Raw genomic sequence first — 12,086 nt, 5'->3', positions numbered from 1 at the left:
GAGGCCCCCCCCCCCCCCCCCCGGAAAAAAAAATTAAGCCCTGGCCGGCTTGATTTTGGAGCATTGTCCTAGAATGCAGAGGTTGTTGGTTCAATTCCCCAGTTAGGGCAGATGCAGGAACAGTTCGATATTCCTGTCTCTGTCACTGCCTCTCTTAAAAAAGGCTAAGGTGCTGTCTGGTGTTCTAATTGTGAGAAGGCTGTGATGTGTCTCATGGAGAAAACACGTGTGTTAGATGAGCTTCATTCAGGCAGGAGTTAGACTGCTATTGGCTGTGAGCTAGATGTGAATGAATCAACAATATAAATGAAGTAAGGTGTCTTCAAACAGAATCGTATATATTGTAAAATGAGGTAATGTACTGAATGACTGATGAAAAGTTGTGATTAGAGGCTTGCAGAAAACTAATTCTGGGTTTGTGCTGGGAGCAACAGGGCCGAATTCTGTAATTCACTATTTGCAGCATGTTTACAAAACATTAATGAGAACTGACTGCACTCTAAGATGCTCTAAAATGTTCAGACTCAGTAATACAGACAGCATAGTGCCGATTTCTCAAAAAAGTAAGTGTAAGACATTATGAGTACAGACACGTAACCCATCTGTTAGACATGGTCTGAGTCCCAGGGAAGTGCACGCCTTTTGCCCTCTGTGGCACTGTGTTCTAAAGTGGATCCATGGCATTTTTTTAGATGTGTCTATCTGCATGTTCTAAGTATTTCATGTTATTCACATTTGTGTTTACACATTGGGAAGTTGAACATATGCATGTTTGTGTATAGGTCTCCTACCCCAATGTTTAATGACACCTCATGGTATGTACTTGATCAGTTTCACAACTGAATTAAGTCATTATCAACCACTAACTTTATAAGTGATATGAGAAATTGACCTCTCCCATAACTCATATATCTTTATCTTTTCTTGTGCTAGTATTACACATTTAATTACTAAAGATTTAATTTTTAAGAACTTTTCCCACTAAAACCATAGAATGAACAACATGTATAAAATAATTTGATGTCCCATATCACAAGACTCAGATTATTTATTTTTTAGTCATCAAAATTTTATTGGCTAACCTTGCTAATCAGTATCAAACTCGGAGGGAGTGGGGATGTGCTTGGGCCACTGAGCTTTTTGCTGGATTTTCATTAAAAATGAGTCAACTCATTTGGGGAGAATCACATCTTTTCAACACTGACTCCTTTATATCCATTAACATGAATGAGATACTTTTAAAATATCATGTTTTAGAATATATTTAGGCCCTGGTTGGTTGGCTCAGTGGCAGAGCATCATTCCAGCATGTGGAAGTCCCAGGTTCAATTCCTGGTCAGGGCACACAGAAGTAACCATCTGATTCTCCACCTTTCCCCCATCTCTCTCTCTCTCTCTCTCTCTCTCTCTCTCTCTCTCTCTCCCTGTGGCAGCCATGGCTCAAGTAGTTCGAGCAGGTTGGCCCCGGGCACTGAGGGTGGCTCTATCGCCTCACCTCAAGTGCTAAAATAGCTCGACTGCCAAGCAATGGAGTAGCAGCCCCAGATGGGCAGAGCATCAGCCCCAGATGGGGGTTGCTGGATGGATCCTGGTGAAGGTGCATGTGGGAGTTTGTCTCTCTGCCTCCCAGCCTCTTACTTAAACACACACACACACACACACACACACACACACACACGTATTTAATAACATTATAAACATATTAGTGTGCAAATAAAAAAATCAGTAAAAGAAGGGAAACCCACAGTCAAGCCCTATTTTGTGTCCTGTGACCTTTGACCCTCACTACTCATACTTCACCTGCCCCTACACTTCCAGTACTGTGTCACTGCTCAGCTGTGCACTTGCCCATCAGTACTGCTCCATTATCGTAGCCCTGTAACATACAGTTCTAGTATCGTTTGCCCACCACCTCCCCCTCATTATTCTATCAGTCTCTGACACTCATGAAAACAAGGAGAGGGAAACAAATACATATTTTTCATTGATACTTAGGATGTATCTGTATTTTCTTAAAACATAGTGAAAAACTTTAAAAACAAGAAAAGAAACTCTCATTTAAAATCCTTATTCAACTGATGAACTCATAGATTCAAATTTCAATAGTCAAATGCAAGAGTGGTTCAACACAGGAAAACCGGCCAATGTAATACAGTACATAATTAATACAATGGCACAGCCACTGTGGGCAACAGTATGGCACTTTCCCGGTAAGTTAAACATAAAGCTACCATGTGATCTAGCAATTACACTGCTAGATATACAGACAAAAAAACACAGAAATTCAAACAAATACTTGTACAAATGGTCATAATGACACTATTCACAATACCCCAAAAGTGGAAACAATCCAAGTTCATCAGCAGATAAACAAAATGCAGTATATCTATAAACATGGCATTACTTAGTATTAACAAGAAGTACTGATGCATGCTACAAATTACAACTGTGAAAACATTAACCTAAGTGAATGAAGCCAGACACAGAGGTCATGTATTACAGTAGTCTCCCCTTAGCCTCAGTTTGCATTCCGTTTCACTCATCCATAGTCAACTGTGGTCTGAAAATATTAACGGGAAAATCCCAGAAATAAACAATTCATTGAGTTTTAAATTTCATGCTGCTCTGAGTAGTGTGATGAAATCTCGCGCCATTCCCAGTGCTGCTCAGGACGTGAATCACCCTTTGTCCAGCGTATCCACACAATACACACTTAGTAGTCGTCTCAGCTACCAGAGCTGCTGTCGAGGTGTTGCAGTGACTGTGTTCAAGTCACCCTTACTTTACTTACTAATGGCCCCAAAGTGCAAGAGTAGTGATGCTGGCAATTCAGATGTTGAAGAGAAGCCATTTGGTGTTTTCTTTACATGGAAAGGTGAAAGTTCTTGACTTAAAAAAAATCGACTTTGGGTGATGGGAATGCAGCATAAACAAATGTCAAAATAACCTAAAGATGTTTTCTCTGAACATATGTACCCTGATTTATCAATGTCACCCCATTAAAATAAAAAAAATTGTATGCTTAGGTTGCTAAGAGCTACAGTAAGAATGAATCTTCTATCTGTGAAATTGTGAAGAAGATAAAAGAAATTCATTGTATCTCAAACTACAAGTTACAATCACAGTACATGAATGGGAAAAGACATTAAATTAGCAGGTGGAAGATGTGCACAGGAAATGTATCCCAATTTGATGGCGACAGTTGCACCTGGAGGCATGGAGCCTATACAAGACTTCAGCAAGGGACCCCCTGAAACTGTGACTACCTTCACATAACTTTTATCACAGTGTAGTTATAATTGTTCTATTTTATTATGTCATTGTTAATCTTTTACTGTGCCTAATTTATAGGTTTATCTTTATCGTATATATGCATTTATAAGAAAAATGTGGTATATATTGGGTTTGATATTATGTACAAATTCAGGTGTCCACAGGGGTTTTTGGAATGTGTCCCCTGAAGTAAGGGGTGAACTACTATATATGATGTCTATGAGGATGATTCCATTTACAGATATACCCAGTTTAGGTAAATCCACACAGACAGAAAGCAGACTGGGGGTTGTTGAGGGCTAAAGGAGAGGGAAAAGGGGAGAGACTGCTCAATGGGTACAGGGGAGTGATGAAAAGATTTTAAACTAGATAGTTGATGTTTGTATAACACTGTGCATGTAGTAAATGCCATTAACCTGTACACTTTATTGATTGTAGAGAGAGAGGAAGGGATAAAGAGTGAGTGAAACACCAATTTGTTGTTCCACTTATTTATGCATCCATTGGTTGATCCACTGACCAGGGATCAAATTCACAACTTGGGAGTATCAGGATGATGCTCTAACCAACTGAGCTACCCAGTCAGGTTCTGATATGTATACTTTAAAATAGCTAATGTTATGTAATATAAATTTCACCTCCATTAAAAAAAAAATCTCAAGTCTTTCTTTTTTTTTAAGTGCACATACTTGAGAGAAACAGACAGTAAGAGAGAGAGATGAGAAGCATCAACTTATAGTCATATCACTTTAGTTGTTCATTAATTGCTCTCATACATGCCTTGACAACGCATCTGCAGCCAAGCCATTGATCCCCTGCTCAAGCCAGCCACCTTGGCTTCAAGCCAGCGACCTTTGGGCTCAAGCCAGAGACCATGGGATCACATCAACGATCCATGCTCAAGCTGGTGATCCTGAACTCAAGTGAGATGAGCCCACACTCAAGCCGGTGACTTCAGGGTTTTGAACCTGGGACCTTCGTGTCCCAGGTTAACGCTCTATCCACTGTACCACCACCAGTCAGGCCCAATAGTCATGGTTTCTAAAAACAGTATATTGCTTTCCTATTAAAAAACTTAAGTTTTATAAAATACATATGGTATTTTATCTTTATGAAATTATACAAAAGGCAAAACTATAGGAATGAAAAGATTAATGGTGGCCTTGGGCCAAGTCTGGGGGTACTGACTACTCAGGCATGAGGGAACTTTCTGAAGTGATAAATATGTTCTATATCTTGACTATGGTGGTGGTGACAGTGGTATATACAGCTGTTACAACTTATCAAAATGTACATTTAACTGCATACCTCTATGAAGCTGGTTTTAAAAAGCTGAGTCTTGATTCCTTTATAAAGGCCAAAGTAGGCATGAATGCTAATCTACATCTCAGGTATGATTAGAATGTGCTTATGATACCTGTTGTGCAAACCAGTGTGGACGCTATACATTAAAAATAGTCATAAAACAATAGCAAACTGCACCTAGTCTGAACACTCATTTGACAGCCAGCCAGCCACGTACCAGTTCTGGAAGAGGACAGATGGTTCCAGTGTTCATGTACAGCCCTTCAGCCACGATGAAACGCCGAGTCACACGAGCCTTGCGAGGATTCTTTGGAAAAAAAGCCCAGACATTTTAAATTTTAGTAACTCCAAATATAAAATCTGTTATAAGACTCATTCATCAAATTAAATAAATAAGAGTCTGGGTGAATTTCAAGCCCAGTCTCAGGTCATGTTTCCTCCTCTCAGATGTGGATTTCAGTTCATACAGTCCACTAGGAGACCTTATATGTGCACGTACACACACGTGCACACACATGGTTTACGCACTCTGAGAATAGTATCACACAAACAAACACCTCCAAGCCCAGAATGACAGGGAAGGAGGCCAAGGAACTTTCTGGGATGATAGGACTTTTGATATCATGATAGGGGCCAAGATACCAGGGTTACACAGGTCTAACCACTGGGAAAAACTGTATGGCTAGGATCTGTGTATTTCAGTGTCTGTAAATTTCACCTAAAATAAAAATAACTATTACAACAATGTCAGTCATCATCACAGAGATGTAGTGGGTAGTCAGGCAGAGATTCAGATGATACAAGAATGGCAGATGTTGGTAACAAGCTGGGATAAGGGCCCAGGAACTTCATTATACTTGTGCTTCCTTGGAATATGTCCAGAATTTTTCATAATAAAAGTTAAAAAACAGACAAACCCTGCTTTACTTTATTTACCAAAAAACAGATGAAACCCTTTTTCTTCCTTACTCTTCACTACTGGGTCAAGTGAAACTTGACTATGACCTTCCCTGGTGATGCTGGAAGTCAGTATGTGGAGGGACTTTTCGGATCACACACTCCTTCCCCACACCCAGTGATTCCAAGCCCCACTGCTGAATGTGGAAATACTTCAGGTGTGAGAGGCTGAAAACACTGAGACCCAGAGAGTCTACGGTCACCTTGCTACTTCAAGGTTCTGACTGCTAAGCTTCTGTCTGGTGGATAGCTAGAAACTCAAATATTAGAGCTATACTAAGGGGTCTCTTAGAACCCACAGCTGGAACACTTAGAAAGGCGCTTGGTTAAGTGTGCAAAAGCAGCCAGCACTGAGTCTGCTTGGTCCGTGCCACTCTGTCATTAACATAGACCCAAAGGCCATGGGTCTGCTAGCAGTCCCAGATGAGGACATGGGGGCATATCCCACTTCTCCCTGCCTTTTATAAATGAAGTGTTTTATTTAGGACTTAAAAATATTCACTAGAACTCTTAGGAAATGGAAAAGTACAAAAAAGAAGTAATTAGCTCATCACATCATACACTGATAACTTTGTCTTTCTTATAAAAAACGTATCTTTATAAATTACTTTGTTCAAATCAGGATTTCACTAGAACAATCTTAGGACCTGAATTTTAAAAATATTATGTCATGAGCATTTCCACATTATTTAATATTTACCAAAAATGAACGATTCTCCCAATGTTGGAAGTAGGCTGTTTCCCTCATTTTGCTGTTTTACATCATATTGCAAATACCACTTCTGATTACAGACAGCAATCCACATACAAGCCTGGAGGATATGGACATTTAAGAATACTGAGGAGCCTGACCAAGCGGTGGCGCAGCAGATAGAGCATTAGATTGGGACATGGAGGACCCAGGTTCGAAACCTCGAGGTTGCCAGCTTAAGTGCGGGCTCATCTGGTTTGAGCAAGGGGTCACTAGGTCTGCTGTAGTCTCCCTGTCAAGGCATATATGAGAAAGCAATCAGTGAACAACTAAGGTGCCGCAACGAAGAATTGATGCTTCTCATCTCTCTCCCTTCCTGTCTGCCTGTCCCTATCTGTCCCTCTCTCTCTGTCACCAAAAAACAAAAACAAAAAAACTGTAATATACTTGCTCACTTACCCTCTAGAATGACCATGTCAACTGAAACTCTTCCCAGAATTATAGGACGGCTCTCCGTGTCATCACACAGTGATTATTACTATTAAAGAATATCCCTAACTGGACAGCAAAACTGCCTAGCCTAATTTCTCTAATTACCACTGAAGCCAGGCTACTATTCACTTACTCAGTTATTTGTATTTCTTCTATGAACTGTTGTTTTTATCTACTGTCTTTTATTTCTTAGGAGGATATGGGACAAGAGAACCCAGTAGGAAATGAGAAACATCTTGGGAAATAAACTGTAATAACTTACTTTCAAAGGAAAGATAAGCATCTAAGTAAAAAAATACTAAAAAAATTTAACATTTATATTCATGTTAAAATAAAACTGAAAAGGTATTATTTTCAAAAACTAAAATGTAGTTATTTAGAAAGTCTACTCTTGGCAGGAAAATGTAGTATAAATTACTGAATTTTTCGCTCCATAAGACACACTTTGTTCCCCCAAAAGTGGAGGGGTAAATGCCTATGCATCTTATGGAGTGAATGTTCATTTTTTTAGCTGCTTGTGGGCTCCTGAACAACTAGAAGAGTATTTGAACATTAAAGTCTCTTCTTGTTTGTTAATGACAGTGCTAATGGTTGTTAATACTGCTGTTGAGTTTACATTGTTGAAATATTACTGTGGTATATTTTATTAAATATTTTAATACACCATTTGGTTCAGAATATTTTTTTTTCTTATTTTCCTCCTTAAAACCCTAGGTGTGTCTTATGGAGTGAAAAATATGGTAATAAGTAAAAAAGTAAAAACTATAAAATGAAAATAAATTTCAAGATAATTATATTTATTATTCTAAAAAAAAAGTTCCAGATTATAAATCTGGTAAAACACAAACACACAGGACACCTGATATGTTTTCCAAACCCGAACAATACTAACTTGGCACAATAAACTCCACAGCAGACTGGTCCCTGGTCCCACTACTCAGGGCAGTGATTGTGCATTCTATACTAAATTGCATAAGGGACATCTTTTACAATTTGTAAAAAGAAAGTCATTAATGGAACAGTTTCAATTTTAAGATTTTCCTCAACTGTGTAACTATAAAGCCCTGGCCGGTAGCACATCCAGCACGAAACAGCAAGTCTAGCCTTTGTATCACGATGGAAATTCATCACAGAATGTAACACATTCTTTAATAGATGTGCTTAGGCTGTCATCTAGACAAAGATGATAGGATCCTAAAGTAATAATGCAAATAGTATCTGGAAGAGCAGAAATTAATATAAAATTAAGGAACGTGACAGACATTTCATAATTTTATCTTAGTAAAAGAATGAGCTATGTTGGACAAGTCTGCTTGAAAGCGGTGCTGAGACCCAGGCTGTGGAAACCAGGTCCCTAGTACAGTCCACACAGCACAGATCCTGCAGAACCACAGGCAGCGCTGCCTTCTGCATCCATGTCATCAGAAAATAAATGATAATTCTAACAATGAAGCTCCACACACATTTCCTCTGCTGCACGCCAATGGAATGTGAGGAACAAACCCCTCCCCTACAGGGAAGAAAACGTAAATGGCTGCAAGGTGACAGGAAGCCACTCTGGGCTCCCCATAGCAGCTGCTCGGGGCTACCGCATAAAGGTGTGGTGCGGGAGGAGTCTCACTGTGTTCATAAATTCATAAATTCTGACCTGCTGTTACTGTTTCTTCCACTTAATTGATACATGATTTACTCTGACAGAAGTTAACCTAGTTTGAATTCATAGGTGCACCTCACTGACACTGTAATGAGTTCTGGAGCTATTGCTGCAGAGCTGACAGTGCCCACCCCCAACCCTAGTGCAGGCTGTTTCATCCCTCCGTTAGCTGCCTGATGACGGCCTCCAAACTTGCCACATATAATTATGGCAGTGACGGGGTGATTAGTCAGACCTGGCTCTGTACCATGAAGTACACTTAATAAACAGGAACGTCCTTAGTGTCCAAATGTGATCCTCAGGCAAGTTTTCATGACAAATCATGTTCCACATGTAAGTTAGCTGGTTACAAAGTAAAAAAGAACTCAACATTTTCTTCAGAAGAGTTATACCTTTTGATCTTCGACCTCTTGTTCTTTTAGCAGTCGCTCCAGATCAGCCATGTCATTATGCTCAAATAACTTAATGTCACTACGGGACGCCTGTAATCCTTTCTGAATAGCAAAGCAGGCAGCTCTGTCCCTGTAAGGAAGAAAGAACAACCACAATTGGGTTTAAAGGGCCTTGTCAACATTCTTAGAAAAGGAACGCTTGCTTTAGTAGTGATCAACATCCACTTGTTAACGTGTACACGACAAATAAAGCACGTCTGAACATTTGCACATCATTATTTGCACTTCCTCTGCAATCCTTCTCACAACACTGCATGTTGACTCTAACAAGCACACTCCTGTATTTTCAGTTCTCAGAAGTCAGCATGCATCTCACTAAGGGTAGTGTCTCAGCTGACTCGGCAATTTTCTCTTCCTGAGAAAAACACAAAACATTGCGCATTTCACCCTCAGTAGCACCTCTGATCTGAATGCCACACCCCTCTGCCCTTACACTCTGGCAGAGTGATACCAGAGAGCTGACTCCATCTGTATAACCCAGGGCAGAACTTCAAATCTTGAGGATTTAAACTTCCATAGATTGCTAAAAGTGAGTTAATCAGGAGAAAAAATATTTTTAAATTAAGTTATACTATTTATTTATTTTGTATTTTTCCAAAGTGAGAAAGGAGGGGGCAGAGACAGACTCCCACATGTGCCTGATCGGGATCCACCCAGCATGCCCACCAGGGGGCGATGTTCGGCCTCTCAGGGGTGTTGCTCTGCTGCAATCTGAGCCATTCTAGTGCCTGAGGCAGAGGCCATGGACCCATCCTCAGTGCCGGGGCCAACTTTGCTCCAATGGAGCCTTGGCCGTGGAGGGGAAAAGAGAGAGAGAGAGAAAAGAGAGGGGGAGGCGTGGAGAAGCAGATGGGCACTTCTCCTGTGTAGCCTGGCTGGAAATCGAACCCAGGACTTCCACATGCCAGGCTGATGCTCTACTGCTGAGCCAACCGGCCAGGGCCTTAAGTTGTACTATTTAAAAGTATAAGCAAGACTTCAATTTCTAGGAAGGTGACGTAGACATTTTTCTCCTACTTGTCTTACTAGGTATAACCCAAGCCCTGGCCATTACACATGAAACAAACATAAGACTGAAGGATGAGGACAAAAGTCAGACCAGCTGGAACCTGAGAAATGACATGAAATGAGTGTCCTGGACTTTCAGACTTGAGTCAGTAAAGCTGACACCTGGAAACGTCACAGACACAGACAAAAATCTCCAAAAGAACCTGTGCTCTGCAGCCAGCAAACAACATGTCTCTGCTGCAGCAACTTCATGGAAAACCCTGGCCCACCCCCTCCGCACCAGCACAGGACAAGGAGGACCTAGATACTGACCCTTGTGGGGCTGTAGCAAGTCAGCAAGTCACCCCAACAACCCTCAGGGGAGTGTGAGGTAAAGGAGCTGAGACTTTTTTATCTGCAACGAATGGTAACCTGTGGCCCCAACTGTGGTGACCATGAGACCATGTGAAGAGCCCCAAGTTCGACCCACCCTACAGTTGGGGACACTCTCCCTCTCTCAGTGTGGCCTGTATCAGAAGAGATACAGGGGAGCACAGGATGGAGAGACAACACCCCCACATCAATGTCAACAGAGGCTGAGTAGAGACCTCCACCTGGCAGCCCCCTGTCCCTGTTAGAAATATCAGAGAAAGTTTATTAAAACAGTACATTGAAATAAAGCATAAACTAAAATAGCAAAATATGAAAATGTCCAGATTTCAATAAACTATCACTTGTTATACCCAGAACCTGAAGATAGCTAACACAATGAAAGAAAACAACCAGCAATCAATGCAGAGGTGACAGAAATGTCAGCACTTCTGGTAAGTTCAGAGCAGTCTGGATAAAAATATTTCCTCAAAAAATTAAAAACAGAATCATTATTCGATCCAGCAATTCCACTTCTGTGTATTTATCCAAAGAAAATGAAAACACCAATTTAAAAACTTTTTTTTCTTCTTCTTCTTCTTTTTTTTTTACAGAGACAGAGAGAGAGTCAAAGAGAGGAATAGACAGGGACAGACAGACACGAACAGAGTGACGAGAAGCATCAATCATTAGTTTTTTGTTGCGCATTGCGACACCTTGGTTGTTCATTGATTGCTTTCTCATATATGTCTTGACCGTGGGCCTTCAGCAGACTGAGTAACCCCTTGCTGGAGCCAGCGACCTTGGGTCCAAGCTGGTGAGCTTGTGCTCAAACCAGATGAGCCTGCACTTAAGCTGGTGACCTTGGGGTCTCCAACCTGGGTCTTCGGCATCTCAGTCCGTCGCTCTACCCACTGCGCCACCGCCTGGTCAGGCGAAAACACTAATTTAAAAGACATACGCATCCTTATGTTCCCTGCAGCATTATTTACAACAGCCCAAGTGTCCATCATCAGACAAATGCGTAAAAACGCTGTGCTACATACACAGAATGGAATACTACTTGGCCATAAAAAAGAATGTAATCTTGCCATTTGTGACAACATGTATAAATCTAGAGGGTATTATACTCAGTGAAATAAGCCATGCAGAGAAAGACAAATGCCATATAATTTCACTTATATGTGAAACTAAAAAAACCCCAAAATAAAAACCAAAACCCCCCAAATAAACAAAAGCAAAAAGAGACTCATAGGTAGAGGAGACAATCTGGTGGTTACCAGAGCGAGGGAGTGACTTGGGGTCTGGTCAAAACTGGTGAAGAGGATTAAGAGGTACAAATTTCCAGTTACAAAAATGTGAAGGAGTCACAGGGATCTGATATATAGCATAGGCATTATAGCAACAATATTGTAATAACTTTGTATTGTGACAGATTTTATGTGGGGATCATTTCATATGTGTATATTATAGTATCAAATCAGTATAATGTGCAACTGTAACTAATAGGATGCATATGTTAATATGTATATTATAATATGTGTAATATAAGTAATGTATAATATACATAATAGGATACATAATTGTACATCAATTACAGGCCAATAAAAGAAAGTCTCCAATGAAACCAAGAGCTGATTCTCTGTAAAGATTAACAAGACTGATAAACCTTTAACCAGACTCATGAAAGAAAAAAGAAAGAGGACTCAAATTACTAAAACGAGAAATGAAAAAGGAGAGGTACAACTGAACCCAAAGAAATATAAATGATTGTAGGAAAATATAGCAAAAAACTAAATGCCAACAAATTAGACAATCTAGAAGAAATAAATTCCTAGAAACATACATTCTCCCTAAATTGAGTCAAGAAGAAACAGAAAATTTGAACAAACCAATAACGAAATCA

General features: G+C 40.2%; 1 protein-coding gene across 2 annotated transcripts in view; it reads right to left on the bottom strand.

Annotated features, from left to right (window-relative positions):
* Positions 1 to 12,086, bottom strand: part of SPTLC1 (serine palmitoyltransferase long chain base subunit 1) — a 69,630-nt gene that overhangs the window by 18,569 nt on the left and 38,975 nt on the right. For both annotated transcript variants that reach the window (XM_066368408.1, XM_066368407.1), the window contains exons 7-8: positions 8,765 to 8,894; positions 4,796 to 4,885 (exon numbers count right to left, since the gene is read on the bottom strand). In XM_066368408.1, the coding sequence (XP_066224505.1) occupies positions 4,796 to 4,885; positions 8,765 to 8,894 (220 nt within the window). The remainder of the gene's footprint in view (positions 1 to 4,795; positions 4,886 to 8,764; positions 8,895 to 12,086) is intronic.

Source organism: Saccopteryx leptura, chromosome 2 (genome assembly GCF_036850995.1).
Source record: "Saccopteryx leptura isolate mSacLep1 chromosome 2, mSacLep1_pri_phased_curated, whole genome shotgun sequence".
Classification (NCBI taxonomy): domain Eukaryota; kingdom Metazoa; phylum Chordata; class Mammalia; order Chiroptera; family Emballonuridae; genus Saccopteryx; species Saccopteryx leptura.
This window is presented reverse-complemented; position numbering and strand designations above follow the sequence as displayed.